General features: G+C 39.6%; 1 protein-coding gene across 1 annotated transcript in view; it reads left to right on the forward strand.

Annotated features, from left to right (window-relative positions):
• CAMK4 (calcium/calmodulin dependent protein kinase IV) overlaps positions 1–20835 on the forward strand; it is a 495844-nt gene that overhangs the window by 312754 nt on the left and 162255 nt on the right. Inside the window, exons 3-4 of the mRNA XM_063964113.1 lie at positions 5087–5149; positions 7647–7729. Coding sequence (XP_063820183.1) covers positions 5087–5149; positions 7647–7729 — 146 coding nt within the window. The remainder of the gene's footprint in view (positions 1–5086; positions 5150–7646; positions 7730–20835) is intronic.

Here is a 20835-nt window from a genome sequence, read left to right on the forward strand (position 1 = left end):
TAATGTTTCGATGTTAGGGAATTTGTATTTATTTTTTAATTCCCCCCCCCCCCCCAAAAAAAAAAAAAATAAGATATTTTTTTTAACTAAAATCATTTTTGATAAGGTTAAATTCATATTCTTCATCTAATTCACTCATAAAAAAAAAAAACAATTTCTGAGCGTTTTTTGGGAAAGTGGTTAAATGAAGGTATGGGCAATAAGAGTAGCTGAGAGGAGCCTATGAAAACTGCATCTGATGTGTGTCAATTTGCAAACTGCACTTTAGTACATTTCTTCCTTAATCTATTTTATTAATAAAAAACACATTTACCAGTTTGTTGATGTAGTTACTCTTACCTATAAAAAAGGACATATTGGAAAATAAAATGTGAGTTGTGTAATGTTGCAGTTAAAGCATAGTTAGGTTTTATGAGCAATGTGAGCCGCAGTGTCTAAGGTGAGGATTTTTCACTGTCAAACAATTAAAAGCACTTTTTACATTTCACTGGCCAATACAAATTGTTATATATTTGTAAATCAAAGAAATTCCATGGAAACAGATTGTCAGTTTTTAGATTGTCTTTGTAGTTATTAAAATTTTGAGATCTTCAGTGATACTGTGTGGATGGAAGTAAATAAAATGACATGCAATTTAAAATGGAAAGCAGCTGGAAGTGTCTTGGTAATATACAAGGAGAACATTGTAGCTTAGCAAAAATTGTATTTTTGTCCTCAAATCATTCTTGATTGCTCTGGTTTGTAAGATATCCAGCACAATTGTAATTCTAGTCTCACAGCAAGCTTGAAACAGCTCATACAATGTATCGTGCCCTCCTTGGGTACACTAATCAGTAAATGCAAGGGCTGCAGCCTGCATGCATCATCTATCTGATCTATTTTGTTATTTACGAATTGTTATTTTATCTAGGGATTGTAACAAATGTTGTATACATAATAGCTTGTATTATTTAACATTAGGTAGCCCATATTTCAATTAGAAATTGTCTAGAAAATTAAATTGCAATTCAGTGTCATTTTATTATCTGCAAAATGTTTTTTTTTTTTTTTACATTTTACAGCACACTTAAATCATGTTTTGAAAAACAAATTTCCATACAGTATGTGTTTATGTTGATTGTTGCATTGTATCATGGACTGCCAAGGGGTTATGGTCTTAGTTATACATTAGTTTTATGGGGTAATGCTTTAAAATGTATCTTTGTAAAAATAATATTTTTGAAGCCAACCTGTGTTGTTAAGCTTTATCATCTTATTTCATCATCTTCATCATCATCATCATCATCATCATCATCATCATCATCACCCTGTTATGATGTCTACAGCAAAACTAATAATAAATGATGCACTTCAAATTGGTAGTTAAAACAACTGAATAAGGGAATAACTGAATAATCCAATTAGCTGCAGTTATTTATCGCAGCTAATAGCCTCGCCAGGAACTATCCAATTAGCCCCGATACCCGACATTTATCTGGGATTATGCTTTGCCCCATAATCCCTGATAACCAGCCCTCAGAGCCACAAAAACACATGGTATTGCAAATTTATCCCGGATCCCATGTTTTTATCATTTGAAACTGTAATTTTAGGGCCAAAAAAAGGGCTATAATTGGATAGCCTGATAATGACCATCAGGCTAATTTCGCCATAATAGCCCATTGCTTTTGGCCGAAAAGGTAGCACAGCTAATTGGATCCCCCCAAAATATTTTACAAATGTTTGAGTGTGCTTTGATAAGTACATACGCAGAACCTATAATTATTAATGTAGTAATATGGATTATTTAGCATTCATATGGGAATTAATAAAATTCATGATAGAAAATTAAGATAGAGGACATTTAGTAAATATTAAATATGTTGATGAAAAATCACAAACCCATACTGTAGAATAATTATAAAGTCTTGAATTTAGTTTGAGTCATCGATTACATAATGTGTTGCATCCTTGGTCCCACTCAGAGCCGGCCCTAACCAATATGATGCCCTAGGCAAGATTTTAGCTGGTGCCCTCTAGCACAACCGCTGGTTCCGCCTCTGACCTTGCACCTCTTTCCCAGCACTATCACCGCTCACCCATAGCAGTCCTTATTTTGGGGTTCATACCCCCTATATTTTAAATAGGAACAGTTCGCACATTTTGCACAGCCCAAAAAAGGGTGTGTTTTTGCTGGCAAGGGGCATGGCCCCACAATAGTAACCCCAATTCCAATTACGCCACACAGTACTGCAACTTTATTCACATTTGATCATGCGATAGTGTCCATAATTCATATTACATCCCACAGTAGTATCACTTTACCTTAAACGTTACTCCTCACAGTAGAGCCCCTTATTCACATTACATCACACTGAATTGCTCCTTATTCACATTACACCACACCCTATTGCTCTTTATTCACATTAGACAACACAGTAGTGCCCTTTCTATACGCAACGCATAGTAGAGCACCTTATACACATAGTGCCACACATTAGTAATGCATTTATACACATAATTCCACACAGTAATGCCCCTTACACATGTGAGACTAATTACTAATTACTAAACATAATGCAACTTACACATTATGACAACCTTTATTAATGCCCTTTTACACATAATGTCCCTTACACATATGCCGCACATTATTAATGCCCTTATACACATGACACACATAGTGCCCCTTACACATATGTTGCACATTATCAATGCATTTTTACATGACACACATAATGCTCCTTACACATATTCCGAACACTACTGCACAACCAACCCACTCACATGCACACAACACTCACACTGCCACTAACAGTGTGACCTCTGCCTCTGCTTGGATACAGATGTGTCCTCATAAATCTTGCCTCAATGCTAACGTCGGGCACCTTTTTTAATGAAAATGCATCTTATTTGCATTGCTATGTGGCTAGGATGCACAAGCAGCTTCTGCTGAATAAAATGATATGCTGCATGCCTATATACTGTGTGAGACTGTGGCTGTATCTGCATATGAAATGCTACACACAGAATATAGGCATGCTGCATATCATTTTAATCAGCAGAAGCTGCTGATGCCCCTAGGCATATCAAATGCCCTAGGCAATTGCCTAGTTTGCCTATGCCTATGGCCGGCTCTGGTCCCACTGTTCCACGTGTACAGGTCAAAGGGATATAAGTATATCAGAATCTGCTAATTCACTAGTGAGGACAATGGGGGTAATTCTGAGTTGATCGCAGCAAGAACTTTGTTAGCAGTTGGGCAAAACCATGTGCACTGCAGGGGAGACAGATATAACATGTGCAGAGAGAGTTAGATTTGGGTGGGTTATTTTGTTTCTGTGCAGGGTAAATACTGGCTGCTTTATTTTTACACTGCAATTTAGATTGCAGATTGAACACACCACACCCAAATCTAACTCTCTCTGCACATGTTATATCTGCCTCCCCTGCAGTGCACATGCTTTTGCCCAACTGCTAACAAAGTTCCTACTGCGATCGACTCAGAATTACCCACAATATCTTCTGACACAGTTAAATAAAAGTTTTTAGGCAGGAAGAAACATTGTAGTATCTCTCTAACTGGCATCAGCACAAAGTATTTGTAACACCTGTAATTTGTACTTCAAATTGAAACTGCCGTTTTGTCGGAAAGACAGCAGTTTCCAACAGGAATAGGTCGGAAGGGGTTCCGACCTATTCAATCCAGCCTAATTTTTTCCGACAAGTCAGAAATTCCGACTTGTTGGAAGACTGTCGGAATATAAACGGATCGGCGGCTTCAGCAATATATCCATAGAGGTATATTCAATTGCTGTTGGGTCCTTTCTGGTGGAAAGGACCAAACAGCTCTCTATTCAATGTCGAGCCAAACCCAACAGGTTTGGCCCGTTCCCGACAGTGTCAATCCGACTTTTTTTTAAAGTTGGATTGACATTATCGTAAACTGAGCTAAAACCTGTCGGGTTTGGCCCCGCTTCCAACAATACACGCGGCTTGGCGGCTGAATCTGAAAAAGTGTTAAGAAAATATAATCTGTAGACATTTAAAGAACAGTGCCCCTATGGCTGGTTAACTACTGACATGGCAAAACACTTGCATCTGATTTAAGTGTTCTCACCTTCTACATACACATAGAAAATGTAAGATCTCCAAATAGTCAAAGAAGTGTGATTAAAAAAAAATCAATAACTATAAATTATTTCTAATTATAGAATTGTATTTACATTTCTAATTATATGATTATATTAAAGTGTTGAAATAACAATAAATAATAATCTGTCAAATAAGTTGTCATGTACTGCATCTTTGATAGTTGACAAATAAAGTCAAGGATACCTAATTTAGTGATGCAGTTAAGATGCCGGCTGCCGGTATCCCGGCTTCCAGAATGCCAATGTTGGAATCCCGACAGCCGTAAGAATACTGACGCCGGAATCCCGACAGAGTCAGGAGACCGACGTCGGAATCCTGACAGGTAGCATCCTGACTGCAAGTATTGCGTGCGGGTTAGGGTTAGGGCCATGGTTAGGTTTCCTGGTTTACTACCAGATAACATTAGTGGAAAGTATTTGCTGCTTAAACATACATCACAGAGAGAATTATTTTTTTTCTATGAACATATATAGTTTGTAGATGTTAGAGGTAGGTGTATTTTTTCTCTATATATTACTGTTGTAGCTCCAGACATAAATCCAGCATGTATTTATACATGTACAACACAATAGCTAGATTTTTGCTCTGCCTATTTACAAATACTGTAAATCACCGCTTTTCAGAAATAGAGGCTTCTGGGAAAGGCTATTTTCTGGAACAGGAATGTGTGATTAGCATACTTTCCTAAGGGAACAGTTTAAAAGTCTCCCTAACCTCTTTAAATGTGGTCCTACTGTTGAAATACTTGTCCTTTATGGAAAAAAATTACTACAATTTGCATATATTATTATTAGTAATTCTGTTTTAATGAATCCATTACAAAAAATTTTAATAAACTGTGAGACGCCAGGTGCGATAGTAAGATGAAGAAGACTAATTCTTCTCCTTATTGGCATTGACATTTCTGTCATTACAATTGTTGCTTATTATCTCTTTGTATTTTTTTCACTAGGTAGATAAGAAGATTGTGCGAACAGAAATTGGGGTCCTTCTGCGCCTTTCACATCCAAATATTGTAAGTTTCTGGGTTTTTGACACTAAACAATACAACCATAATTCCATATTCTCTTTTTTAACAAAAGTTTAATTCCAATAACTTCGTACAGGCTTCCTGGAGGTAAAATCTTAGTTATTTGTGCCTTGAAAATCAGCTTCAGTATTACTGAGGAAATAAAATGCACAAAATCATGGAATACACAGATATGGGGCTACTGTCAATATGCTGAGACAAAAGATTAATAAGCATTTTAGAAAACAGTTTGGTATTGACAATATAATTGGATTAGTACCTAGACCAGAGGTTCTCAAACGCGGTTCTCAAGGCACCCCAACCGTCCGGGTTTTAGGTATATCCATGACTCAGCACAGATGGTTAAATCAAATTGACTGAGGTACTGATTAAGTAAAATCAAAATTAGGAGAACTTGACTATAGGAATTAAAACGCGCTACCTGTAAAAGAAAAAAAGGGGGTTCAAAAGTTTAAATGTTAACAGCCCTTTTCTGAATGTGTGTTTGGAGTCCAGGGTTAGTGTGTGACGGTGAGATGGAGTCCAGAGAGGAAGAAGCAGAGGTGAAGTCAATCGCCCAGCGCTGCAAGACACACGCGGGCGCACCGAAGCAAAGGAAACCAGCCGGAGACGGAGGAATTGTCCTGCACCGCAGACCATACCGACGGGCGGACCAAAGTAAATTCAGCCAGCCGGGGGCGGACGAGTCATCCCGGCAACATAGGGACTTCTAGGGAGAGGTAGCAAGTGCTTCAGACTTTAACACACTCAACGGCTCTCAGACGCGGCTTCAACTAACGTAACCCTTACATCCCGGACTCCGAACACACATTCAGAAAAGGACTGTTAACACTGAAACTTTTTAACCCCATTTTTTTCTTTTACAGGTACTAGCACTTTTTCTTTCCTATATTCAAGCGCTCCTAATTTTGATTTTACATAGTTGCTATATATTAACGGGGCTGCTAATCCACCAATAACTCAAGTATATTTTCTATCTGAGGTACTGATTAAGTCACCTGTGGCTAAGCATGGATATACTAAAAACCTGGACTGTTGTGGTGCCTTGAGAGCCGTGTTTGAGAACCTCTGACATAGACAATTGACAACTAGTGTAATTAAAGGATCATTAAATAGGAGAGTCTATAGTATTTTATATGATTTCACATATTTCCAGTAATGGATTCAGCACCTTGCAAGAACTAACACTATACGAGGTAGCTCTGTTATACACATACAGGTACAAGCATATTTATACATATTAGACATACTTTTGAAAAATGAATAAAGCTACTTAGGTCTTGAAAACTTAATATACAAAAAACAGTAATTTTCAGTCAGCAGATAATGGATGCATACAATGTCAGACATCTAATACATACCGTCCAACTGTATCTTTTTAGCAGGTACAGTAAATATTTTTATGGTCTGTACCGATTTTTGGCTCTCCAAACTTCCATTGAAAGTATAGGAAAAGGGGCGTGGCCATGTCCCCTTTACCCGTGGCCACGTCCCCTTTCCTAATTTGTACCAATTTTTATGTGTAAAATGTTGGAGGGTTTGCTAATATATACTGTACCGTAGTACAGTACAGAAATAGGTGAGTGTACATATGTATGTAGAAGAAAATATAGCGCACAAGTAAGTTTGTTCACATAAGGAAAACTGTTAATAACACTTCTCACTTCATACAGTATGTGAGCAGCAGCTCTTCACCAACAATATGTGATGGTAAGTCACACATGAAAGGAAAAGAGAGTGTCTAATAGTGTATAGTAGTCATACATTCCACCTCAAACCCAATCTGGTGAGCACATGGTAATAATAATTCTCCTTATCTTAATCCTACGATCTTCAGTCATGTGACCCACCATATAAATCATCATATAAAGGATTAAAAGAAATAAAACATAGGGGGGAATTCAGTTGTTTAATCGTGCCCGATCTCTTGTCTAAAGTGACGGGAGATTGCAGGGCGAAATTTAATCGTTCCTTGTTTTCGTGCTGATCGTGCCCATTTCAGTTGTGTTTAGCAGCGTAAAGCGGCAAAACCAGAGTAAACAAATGGTTACGCATTTCAGCCCGCTTGTGTCCACTGTTTGGAAAAATATACACTGCATTAAAAACACAATAAAGTATTATAACCACAATTAGGGGCAACTTGGTCCTACAGCTAAAAATTAACTAGAGATTAAATGATTTCTTTCAAAATATTTATACAGTGAATGACATTAAAAATAGTAAGTAGCACACATACAGAAAAACATAAAAAAAGAGCGCTCATCTGTCCATAGAGGATTCTCAGGTACAGTATCACAGTCCCAGTGCGGTTCGTCAAATAGACCTGATGAATTATATGTTATTCACTGTATAAATAAATAAATATATATATATATATATATATATATATATATATATAATTTAAAAAAAAAAGCATTATAATTGTTCTCTGTCAAATAATCATTTATTGGACTAATGATGTTTAAATATAATTTACTTGTAGATAAAATTGAAGGAGATTTTTGAGACACCTGCAGAAATTAGTCTTGTTCTTGAACTGGTGACAGGAGGTGAATTGTTTGACAGGTGAGTGATGACTTTTCATAGCCCTCTTTAATGGGCAGGTATTGCCTCTAGCAGCTGGCTGAGAGAAATTTGCGTCCAAATGAGCACTTAATAAACATATTTTAGACAGTAGAGTGTATAAGGAAATAACACTTCATTTACCAAATGTCCCTGGGACTCAAACTTCCCTCCTGATACTTGCTGGTTGATATTTGCTTGCTCCAATGATACTTGCTATTGACAATACCTTTACTTGTACTCTTTAGAAGGTTTGATAAATCTCCCCCTGTGTACAGTATCCTAAAGCAGCAATACACAAACAGCAGCTATGTAACCATCAATACTTTAGGGGAAATACTGCACACGGCCATAAGCAGCATAGTGTTTCTTAAGGTGCCCATAGACTAGACGATATTATGAGCAATTTGGCCATTTCCGATGGTGCGGAACTACAAATCGTTCATAATAATGCAGATCGTTCAGTGTCTGTGATTGATCACGATGCGCGGTCCCGCTTGTTGTTGGTCTGAGCTTCTGATCTTCCCCGCTGCAGCGAAGATCTGAAGCGATCGTCAACGACAGCATGATCCTGGATGTAGCCACTCCCAGATGTTAAGGTATATCTTATGTGTATTGTACTATGTCATTTGCCCAGGACTGCCGGGGAGTTGCCGGGGGAGTTCAAGGGAAGCCATTAACGAGAATGCATAGTTTACAGGTCGTCTAGTGTATGGGCGCCTTTATGAGAACTGATTGCCGTAAACCAGTTTAATTGAAATTTACCTACTAAGTCCTAACCACTTGAAAGCCACTAAGGAAGAATTTTTTTTTATATACAGTATGTTGTTTTTATGTACCGGATTTAGGAACTTCCCCATAAACATCATTCTGCAGCTACCTGGTAGAGCACATGGTAGACGGGAGGCATTCACTTTGCCGGTTGTCAGGATCACAGCTGTCAGGATTCTGACGGCAGAATCCCAACACCTGGTGAAATACCGGCGTTAAGAATCCCGACAGCCGACTGGAATCCCCACTTGGGTGGTGGTCCCTGTGGCGACCGAAGCATGGCAATGGGACATGCTGCGCTTGCCGGTCTCCTGACCACCAAAATCTTGACAGCTGGGATATTATACTGAATCCATTGCAATATCATATGTTTTTTACAACTAAACTATTATCTTTAATTTTTAACGCATCACAACATATCCGCAGTGCCATAAAAGGAAAAAACAAGCATTGTTACTTGACATCATATTTACAATATATTGTATAATATAGAGATGTGTCCTCTCTCTCATCATTGCTGCAGTCACGTTAAACAGCCCCTCTAGTCGCACCTAGTCATGAGTGTATTTACTAAAGACGGGCATCTTTTTGTGCATTCATTTCCCTGATAATGTATTGTTTGTGCATCACTGTGTGAATAAGACACACAAGCAGACTCTGCTGATGAAAATGATATGTGGCATGCCTATAAGACACACTTTTGGTAAAAAAAAGATGCCCAACTTTAGCACAGTTGCACGGGATCTGCAAACTCACTCATGTCTGGCATCTTGCGGTGCATGTCATATTGAGGCTAGATGTATGAGGACACATCTGTAATGTACAATATAGTGTTAATTTAAGAACAACATACAGCAATAAAATGACAGACAAGGTAGGGCAGTGGGGCAGAGTAGGACAGCTTCCCATCTTGTAGGGAAAGTGCTAGTATGTCACACGGAGAGGAAGCACTGTGCACACAAAAGAAGGGGCGAGTTTACAGTATGAGAATCCTTAAACGGGACTTGGGAACAAAAGTCACGGAACACAGGTGGCATGGATAATGCTAAGGAGAGACCAAGCATAAAGGATGCCCTGCCCTTGAGTTTCTTGCATAGCAAGGGGAGAGGAGGAGCTGGAAATAGGGGGTCATTCTGAGTTGTTTGCTCGTTGCCGATTTTCGCAACTGAGCGATTAAGGCGAAAATGAGCATGCGCATGGTACGCAGTGCGCATGTGCTAAGTATTTTAGCACAAAACTTAGTAGATGTACTCACGTCCGAACAAAGAATTTTCATCGTTGAAGTGATCGGAGTGTGATTGACAGGAAGTGGGTGTTTCTGGGCGGAAACTGACCGTTTTCTGGGAGTGTGCAGAAAAACGCAGGCGTGCCAGGGAAAAACGCGGTAGTGTCTGGAGAAACAGGGGAGTGGCTGGCCGAATGCAGGGCGTGTTTGTGACGTCAAACCAGGAACGAAACGGACTGAGCTGATCGCAGTGTAGGAGTAAGTCTCGAGCTACTCAGAAACTGCTAAGAATTTTTTATTCACAATTCTGCTAATCTTTTGTTCGCAGAGATACACTCACAGAGGGCGGCGGCCTAGCGTGTGCAATGCTGCTAAAATCTACTAGCGAGCGAACAACTCGGAATGAGGGCCATAGGGCAGGTCAGAGCAGAGAGGAGGCGATTTAAGGGGAAAACTAGTAGGCTCTCTAAAAACTGTGAACTTTTGAAGCTGACGAGGAAGTGAGTTCCAAAGCAGAGATGCTGCAGTAGTAGTCTTGATATTAAGTTAATGAGCATGGCAGTGAGACAGCAATCAGAGCAGAGGAGCAGGATAGGGTGTGACAGAAATAGCACAGTGGTGTGATAAAACTAGATCCAGGGTGTGAAAGTTGAAATGAGAGGGGGAGGAAGTCCATTCAGTAAGGTCAAAAGAGGAAGATAAGGCAAGTAGTTTGGAAGCAGCATTAGTGGGATTGTCTACAAACATTGGAAAGAAACATTCTAAAATTATGCTTTCTTCTTCTAGTAGTTTTATCTAACTACTGTACTGTGAGTAGGTGATTTGGTTCAAAGTATTTGTACTTTACTACTGTAGGTCTGGTAAATTGATGTTGTAAGCTGTGTGAGATATAACAATGTTTTTATTAGATCAGTGCTATGAAGTTGATGCTAACATGTTTGTGCCAATGATGCAGAATTAACATGACATACAGTAATATATTTTATTGATACATTTAGCTGAAAAAGGAGTTACACTTTCTCAGCATTCACACTGAAAAAAGGAATATACAGTATATGCACATTTAATAAATTACATCTACTTTATATTCCACCACTGGCCCACAGATTATGTATGTATAGCATAAGGTGATTCATTTGTATGTTAGGGATACCAACTTATCAGAGATGGCTGTATTATTTTACAATGGGAATAAAGAGTTTTCAGATGGGAGAAACAGAGGTGAAGTGTTTGGGCTCCCAGCAAACATGAATCATTAATCGTATGACTCTTCCAAATTATTCTTCAAGTTCTATATTGTGGAAACACTGTCATGCTTATTTTGTCATGTTGAATTTGATGAGTGGAAATTGACATGAGATTCAGATATCAGAAACTAGCTGTTCTACCCGTTCTTCGCAAGGAAGTTTCTGATTTTCATGGTTGTACACATACATGAGTGTTAATAATTTGGTAAGTCTATAGAGATGTAAATTTGAGACATCTTAATATAAGTAAATGGTTCTTGACGTTACCTGGGAAGCACCCATAGCAGATACGGTAAAAAGTGACAGGACCATTTTTGTAGTTAATTAAATTCTACACACCGGATGTGCAATCCAAATTTTGATCCAGTTGCCCGTTTGGCCGTTATCGCTCACGCAACACAAGTCACGCATCAGTAAAGATGTCATTATATCAGCCCCCTTTTCATCCTCTTAGGGGGGATTTATTAAAATTCTGTTTACGTAATTTTCCTATTTCCCACCTGAAGAATACCTATGTTAAATTTCAGCTTCCTAATATATTGGGAAGTTAGAGAATTAGTGATGACTCAGTGAGTGAGTGAGTGAGTGAGAGATACGGTAAAAAGTGACAGGACCATTTTTGTAGTTTATTAAATTCAACACACTGGAGGTGCAATCTAAATTTTTATCCAGTTGCCCGTTTGGCCGTTATCGCTCACGCAACGCAAGTCACGCATCAGTAAAGATGTCATTATATCAGCCCCCTTTTCATCCTCTTAGGGGGGATTTATTAAAATTCTGATTACGTAATTTTCCTATTTCCCACCTGAAGAATACCTATGTTAAATTTCAGCTTCCTAATATATCGGGAACTTAGAGAATTAGTGATGACTCAGTGAGTGAGTGAGTGAGACATACGGTAAAAAGTGACAGGACCATTTTTGTAGTTTATTAAATTCAACACACTGGAGGTGCAATCTAAATTTTTATCCAGTTGTCCGTTTGGGCGTTATCGTTCACGCAATGCAAGCTATGCATTGTTAATGAGGTTATGGCAACCCCCTGTTCATCCCTTAAAGGAAGGTTTATTAAAATTCTAATTATGTCGTTTTCCTTTTTCCCACCTGAAGAATACCCATATTAAATTTCAGCTTCCTTGCATATCGGGAAGTAAGAGAATTAGTGAGTGAGTGAGTGCATGAGTGAGGGCTTTCACATATATATATATATATATATATATATATATATAATACAGCAGTGAAAATAAACTCTGGGCAGATGAATAGAGATAGTAATTCAGACCTGATTGTAGATGTGCGTTGAAATGCACGTTTACAATCAAATTCTTTGACATGTGGGTGGATGCCCAGCACAGGGCAAATCCACCCTGCATGCCGGGTCGTGCCCCCTCTGCAGACATGTGAAAGCATCACAAGGCGGTGATGCTTTTGCATGTTTTGAGTAGCCCTCTGCCTACTCAGCCAAGCTGCGAAGGCAGACGGATACCCGCTATGTTTTGGTCGCAGCATCAGCACCTGCCTGGCCCCCGATCCTCACTGCTGCCACCCAGCCGCATCTTAGTATGGGCCCGGGACTGGAGTCCCAACCATCCCCCCTTGATGGAGGGCCTGGTAACAGTTGCAGCAGTTAAGTGGCAGGTGCTGGAAGCCATTGGCAGGGCAGAACAATGAAAAAAAGGAAGAAGCTTGACTAGAAGGAATCACAAATCAGCACGAAAAGTGAATCCACGACAATGGTTAAAAGGAAGAAGAAGCTTAACTAGAAGGAACCACAAATCAGCATGAAAAGTGAATCCGCGACCTGCTATTTCACCTGGCATAACCCGCTACACTCACAGAGTCCACCGCTACCTAGCACTTCTAAGGAGACAGCTGCAGTGAGAGGGAAACCCCACTTACCTGCTTACGTAGTGGGGCATCAGGTGCAGCGTCCCAACTTCATGAAACCTGGTGGTGATAATAGCAAGAGGGTGGCCCCACAAACTAAGGTAACCTTTCAGAGGGATCCGGTCCAAAACCCAGCCTCTCCTCCTGCAACAATTGTACAGTGGCTTCACCATCTGGCCGGGACATATCGATGTTTACATAGCAAGTGCTGAAGGAGACCTTTAGTCTGCATGGTAACTTAACACCTCTCACTCCCTTGCAAACACTTGTACTCTATAAAGATAATAAAAAGAAAAGTATTTCTTGTAGTAAAACCTGCCGCTTAAGGATTGATGAGGATATTATGAAATCATGAGAGTGTGGCATAAAACAGAAATAACTTTAAACCTCTCTTATAATACCTAGACTTTTGGCATAAAAAAACATAAACAGCATTACCAGTCGATTTTTTTAGAAAATGGAATGTTTAATTTATTCATAAGAAATTGTTAAAACATTGTGACATACAGTATGTAACTAGCAAGTTGAGGTACTGTTTCAAAATTGTCTAATTGTCTGTAAATAAAACATATACCTTGTTTAATTGTACTAAGTATAGAAATTCTTGGAAAACATATTCCAAGAATTACAAATTGTTTTATCTATTGACAACTCTGTGTAACAAATTGTTTTAAACTCTTATATCTGTTGTCAATACTGCACATTATTGCAAAGAGGAAAGTTTGGCATACAGTATCCATATCAAGAAGTAACTAAGACCAGTGTAACAACCTGAAGAGACCTTCCAGTATATTACAGCTGTGAGCTTGGTGTCACAAACAGGATACAGAGACCCGTTAAGCAGCTCTCTTCTTTTTTTCAGAAGATGGATAAAACTACACATGCCACTAACACTAATAAAGATATTCCCTCTGGAAGACAACAAAATGCAACTAATATGACTCATATTACAATGCCTTCTAAGTTTGGGGCCCCATGGCTTCCGAGTTACTCTGGAGGAACCGTAGCTAAAGACACAAGGGGTTTGTGAGAATTTCAAAACTACATGCGGCCCTTTTTACGCCTTTTATTCACAGAAGCTCAAAACCTAGGTTTCCTCCTCAGACAGCTGAAGGGGTCAGCATTACAAGAATTAAATTTGTCATCTACTGAGAATTCCTTGTAAGAGTAGATCCTGGGCAGATTAGCAACCACATTTCAGACAATGGGGATAAATGCCGGTTTATCAGGACTAATTGGATAGCCCCCTGGTGATACAATTACCTGCGGTAATTGACCGCTGGTAATTGGATACCCCTCTTTATCCGAATGCACGGGGGAGGAACCAGAATTGGTTATATTGTGGAGCCAAAGGAGCCGGTTGGGAATTGAAAAGGATAAAATAGTCTATTATTCTATACATCCTAACACACACCAACCATGTAAACAAATAGTAGTGCCACAATATTACAGCACCCAAATCCTAAAAGCTTACCACACTAAATCTGAGTATTTTGGTTGCTATGAAATGGAAATAACTCTCAGACGAAAGTTGTACTTGATTAATATAAGGAAATACATAGAGAGGTAGTGTGCAGAGTGCAAAGCTTGTGTGGAAAAAGAGATGTGTATCCAGAACAGAAAGCCAACTACATCCAATTGATAGTAGAAAATCAAGTAGCAGTTCCAGATATCAGTACATACTAATCATAATTTATCACTTCTCAAAATTTGCAGTAGCGACACTGGAAAAAGACGTGTCACTCATACCACTTCTGCAATATATTGTAAATCTTTTGTACACTCTTACGGTTATCAGTAGAATATTTGTGATCAAGGAACAGCTTTCAAATCTCAGCTCTTTTCATAACTGTATAAACTTTATGCAAAAAGTTAAGAACTACAGCTTATCATCCTCAAGTAAATGGGCTCTGTGAAAAAATGAATACAATTTTGATAGTGATGTTAAAAGCCATACCCCCAACACAAAGAACTGAGTGGCCTTCCTTGCTAGATGACTTGGTGTTCCTATATAATAACACCGAGCACTTTTCCATGGGATTCACACCCTATTATCTGTTGTTTTGGTGCCAAGGGAAGTTACCTGCTGATATGCAACTTGGTGTGTCAACAGAAGGTGATAATGAATCTACAGTCTCTATCGATTGGGTTGGTGAGCATCAAAACAGGATCAAGGAAGCACAAGTTCTCATTAAACAAAGAATAAAATAAATTAATCATCAAGAGTTGTATTATAGGGATCTATTCATGTAGCAGAGAAAAGCCCTTTTTTGCATTAAACAGGGCTTTTCTCTGCTTACAGCAATTCACAGAGTGGGTTACTGACTTCTCCAGCAGCACCCCCGCTCTGTGCCTGTGCCTTTTGTATGGTGAGTGAAAACCCCTTTGCCATATGAGAATGGCGTAGGGAGGCTTGTTACGGGAGGAGAGCAGTGAAAATGTCTGTCTCCTGCCTTCTCCCTGCCCCCTTCTGTGACAGCAGCCAATCAGAGGAGCCCAGGTTATATGAATATGCCAGGTCTCCTCCTCCTGGCTGCCTGCTTGCTTCCAGCCACTCCGCCACTGAGGTGACCCGTCATACATATGCTTGGTCACCTACTCCTTACTGCCTGCTGCCCCCTCGCACTGCTTCTACCACCACGCATGCGCTGTCATAACAATGTGGAGATCAGAAGACACTGGCGCATGCACAGATGATGGGAAAATCAAGCATCAGGATTAAAGTACGCATGCACAGGATTAACTGCACCAACGTCCGCAGTAATACCAGTGAAGGTGGCACCGTGAGTGGTCAAGATACCGGATTGCGTCGGGACCCATGCCAGCTTTAATAAGTTGTGGAAAGTATTTGAAAAAAAAACACTGTCGTAAGAATTTGATGTTTGGTGATAAGTAAAGCCAAAACATTGCATTCTTGCATGAATAGACCCCATAATAACCATCCAAAAAAGGACAAAATTTATGGAATAAATCAGTGTGCTCTTACAAGTAGCCACATGAACCAATTAGAGAAAAAGAATGTCACCTCACACTTCAAGAATACCACGTTAAAAAAACATCACCACAGGCGCTTTAGAGGTTCGTACAAATACCATAATCCTTAATTCAAGACCCACTGTCTGATCTTCTGTATTCTCCAGGAAGTTAGAGAATTAGTGATGACTCAGTGAGTGAGTGAGTGAGTGAGTGAGTGAGTGAGTGAGTGAGAGATACGGTAAAAAGTGACAGGACCATTTTTGTAGTTTATTAAATTCAACACACTGGAGGTGCAATCTAAATTTTTATCCAGTTGCCCGTTTGGCCGTTATCGCTCACGCAACGCAAGTCACGCATCAGTAAAGATGTCATTATATCAGCCTCCTTTTCATCCTCTTTGGGGGGATTTATTAAAATTCTGATTACGTAATTTTCCTATTTCCCACCTGAAGAATACCTATGTTAAATTTCAGCTTCCTAATATATCGGGAACTTAGAGAATTAGTGATGACTCAGTGAGTGAGTGAGTGAGACATACGGTAAAAAGTGACAGGACCATTTTTGTAGTTTATTAAATTCAACACACTGGAGGTGCAATCTAAATTTTTATCCAGTTGTCCGTTTGGGCGTTATCGTTCACGCAATGCAAGCTATGCATTGTTAATGAGGTTATGGCAACCCCCTGTTCATCCCTTAAAGGAAGGTTTATTAAAATTCTAATTATGTCGTTTTCCTTTTTCCCACCTGAAGAATACCCATATTAAATTTCAGCTTCCTTGCATATCGGGAAGTAAGAGAATTAGTGAGTGAGTGAGTGAGTGCATGAGTGAGGGCTTTCACATTTATATATATATATATATATATATATATAATACAGCAGTGAAAATAAACTCAGGGCAGATGAATAGAGATAGTAATTCAGACCTGATTGTAGATGTGCGTTGAAATGCACGTTTACAATCAAATTCTTTGACATGTGGGTGGATGCCCAGCACAGGGCAAATCCACCCTGCATGCCGAGTCGTGCCCCCTCTGCAGACATGTGAAAGCATCACAAGGCGGTGATGCTTTTGCATGTTTTGAGTAGCCCTCTGCCTACTCAGCCAAGCTGCGAAGGCAGACGGATACCCGCTATGTTTTGGTCGCAGCATCAGCACCTGCCTGGCCCCCGTTCCTCACTGCTGCCACCCAGCCGCATCTTAGTATGGGCCCGGGACTGGAGTCCCAACCATCCCCCCTTGATGGAGGGCCTGGTAACAGTTGCAGCAGTTAAGTGGCAGGTGCTGGAAGCCATTGGCAGGGCAGAACAATGAAAAAAAGGAAGAAGCTTGACTAGAAGGAATCACAAATCAGCACGAAAAGTGAATCCACGACAATGGTTAAAAGGAAGAAGAAGCTTAACTAGAAGGAACCACAAATCAGCATGAAAAGTAAATCCGCGACCTGCTATTTCACCTGGCATAACCCGCTACACTCACAGAGTCCACCGCTACCTAGCACTTCTAAGGAGACAGCTGCAGTGAGAGGGAAACCCCACTTACCTGCTTACGTAGTGGGGCATCAGGTGCAGCGTCCCAACTTCATGAAACCTGGTGGTGATAATAGCAAGAGGGTGGCCCCACAAACTAAGGTAACCTTTCAGAGGGATCCGGTCCAAAACCCAGCCTCTCCTCCTGCAACAATTGTACAGTGGCTTCACCATCTGGCCGGGACATATCGATGTTTACATAGCAAGTGCTGAAGGAGACCTTTAGTCTGCATGGTAACTTAACACCTCTCACTCCCTTGCAAACACTTGTACTCTATAAAGATAATAAAAAGAAAAGTATTTCTTGTAGTAAAACCTGCCGCTTAAGGATTGATGAGGATATTATGAAATCATGAGAGTGTGGCATAAAACAGAAATAACTTTAAACCTCTCTTATAATACCTAGACTTTTGGCATAAAAAAACATAAACAGCATTACCAGTCGATTTTTTTAGAAAATGGAATGTTTAATTTATTCATAAGAAATTGTTAAAACATTGTGACATACAGTATGTAACTAGCAAGTTGAGGTACTGTTTCAAAATTGTCTAATTGTCTGTAAATAAAACATATACCTTGTTTAATTGTACTAAGTATAGAAATTCTTGGAAAACATATTCCAAGAATTACAAATTGTTTTATCTATTGACAACTCTGTGTAACAAATTGTTTTAAACTCTTATATCTGTTGTCAATACTGCACATTATTGCAAAGAGGAAAGTTTGGCATACAGTATCCATATCAAGAAGTAACTAAGACCAGTGTAACAACCTGAAGAGACCTTCCAGTATATTACAGCTGTGAGCTTGGTGTCACAAACAGGATACAGAGACCCGTTAAGCAGCTCTCTTCTTTTTTTCAGAAGATGGATAAAACTACACATGCCACTAACACTAATAAAGATATTCCCTCTGGAAGACAACAAAATGCAACTAATATGACTCATATTACAATGCCTTCTAAGTTTGGGGCCCCATGGCTTCCGAGTTACTCTGGAGGAACCGTAGCTAAAGACACAGGGGGTTTGTGAGAATTTCAAAACTACATGCGGCCCTTTTTACGCCTTTTATTCACAGAAGCTCAAAACCTAGGTTTCCTCCTCAGACAGCTGAAGGGGGTCAGCATTACAAGAATTAAATTTGTCATCTACTGAGAATTCCTTGTAAGAGTAGATCCTGGGCAGATTAGCAACCACATTTCAGACAATGGGGATAAATGCCGGTTTATCAGGACTAATTGGATAGCCCCCTGGTGATACAATTACCTGCGGTAATTGACCGCTGGTAATTGGATACCCCTCTTTATCCGAATGCACGGGGGAGGAACCAGAATTGGTTATATTGTGGAGCCAAAGGAGCCGGTTGGGAATTGAAAAGGATAAAATAGTCTATTATTCTATACATCCTAACACACACCAACCATGTAAACAAATAGTAGTGCCACAATATTACAGCACCCAAATCCTAAAAGCTTACCACACTAAATCTGAGTATTTTGGTTGCTATGAAATGGAAATAACTCTCAGACGAAAGTTGTACTTGATTAATATAAGGAAATACATAGAGAGGTAGTGTGCAGAGTGCAAAGCTTGTGTGGAAAAAGAGATGTGTATCCAGAACAGAAAGCCAACTACATCCAATTGATAGTAGAAAATCAAGTAGCAGTTCCCGATATCAGTACATACTAATCATAATTTATCACTTCTCAAAATTTGCAGTAGCGACACTGGAAAAAGACGTGTCACTCATACCACTTCTGCAATATATTGTAAATCTTTTGTACACTCTTACGGTTATCAGTAGAATATTTGTGATCAAGGAACAGCTTTCAAATCTCAGCTCTTTTCATAACTGTATAAACTTTATGCAAAAAGTTAAGAACTACAGCTTATCATCCTCAAGTAAATGGGCTCTGTGAAAAAATTAATACAATTTTGATAGTGATGTTAAAAGCCATACCCCCAACACAAAGAACTGAGTGGCCTTCCTTGCTAGATGACTTGGTGTTCCTATATAATAACACCGAGCACTTTTCCATGGGATTCACACCCTATTATCTGTTGTTTTGGTGCCAAGGGAAGTTACCTGCTGATATGCAACTTGGTGTGTCAACAGAAGGTGATAATGAATCTACAGTCTCTATCGATTGGGTTGGTGAGCATCAAAACAGGATCAAGGAAGCACAAGTTCTCATTAAACAAAGAATAAAATAAATTAATCATCAAGAGTTGTATTATAGGGATCTATTCATGTAGCAGAGAAAAGCCCTTTTTTGCATTAAACAGGGCTTTTCTCTGCTTACAGCAATTCACAGAGTGGGTTACTGACTTCTCCAGCAGCACCCCCGCTCTGTGCCTGTGCCTTTTGTATGGTGAGTGAAAACCCCTTTGCCATATGAGAATGGCGTAGGGAGGCTTGTTACGGGAGGAGAGCAGTGAAAATGTCTGTCTCCTGCCTTCTCCCTGCCCCCTTCTGTGACAGCAGCCAATCAGAGGAGCCCAGGTTATATGAATATGCCAGGTCTCCTCCTCCTGGCTGCCTGCTTGCTTCCAGCCACTCCGCCACTGAGGTGACCCGTCATACATATGCTTGGTCACCTACTCCTTACTGCCTGCTGCCCCCTCGCACTGCTTCTACCACCACGCATGCGCTGTCATAACAATGTGGAGATCAGAAGACACTGGCGCATGCACAGATGATGGGAAAATCAAGCATCAGGATTAAAGTACGCATGCACAGGATTAACTGCACCAACGTCCGCAGTAATACCAGTGAAGGTGGCACCGTGAGTGGTCAAGATACCGGATTGCGTCGGGACCCATGCCAGCTTTAATAAGTTGTGGAAAGTATTTGAAAAAAACACTGTCGTAAGAATTTGATGTTTGGTGATAAGTAAAGCCAAAACATTGCATTCTTGCATGAATAGACCCCATAATAACCATCCAAAAAAGGACAAAATTTATGGAATAAATCAGTGTGCTCTTACAAGTAGCCACATGAACCAATTAGAGAAAAAGAATGTCACCTCACACTTCAAGAATACCACGTTAAAAAAACATCACCACAGGCGCTTTAGAGGTTCGTACAAATACCATAATCCTTAATTCAAGACCCACTGTCTGATCTTCTGTATGTTAGAATCGTGTATCTCCACATAAAAAGAAAAATGATACACAATAGTGTGATATTGCAATGTAAATTCAAAAAACACAAGAAATTGACTCCTATTTTCAGGATTATACCTGTACCATTACATTATGTCTGCTGCTTATGGTAGACCAAATCGCATATGGGAGAAGGTGAAACCTTGCTAGATGAAACGTCCACCAAGTCACTCCTCTGTTACTTTTTCAATCCTCTTTTGACCTCTCATTAGAATGAGAAAGAAACTTGCATAGTGTAATACCGTTTTATTTATACATAACAACTTAAAAACACCACTCCTAGGTACACAATGGACTCTCACCATGTGGTGT

Source organism: Pseudophryne corroboree, chromosome 1 (assembly GCF_028390025.1).
Source record: "Pseudophryne corroboree isolate aPseCor3 chromosome 1, aPseCor3.hap2, whole genome shotgun sequence".
Classification (NCBI taxonomy): Eukaryota; Metazoa; Chordata; class Amphibia; order Anura; family Myobatrachidae; genus Pseudophryne; species Pseudophryne corroboree.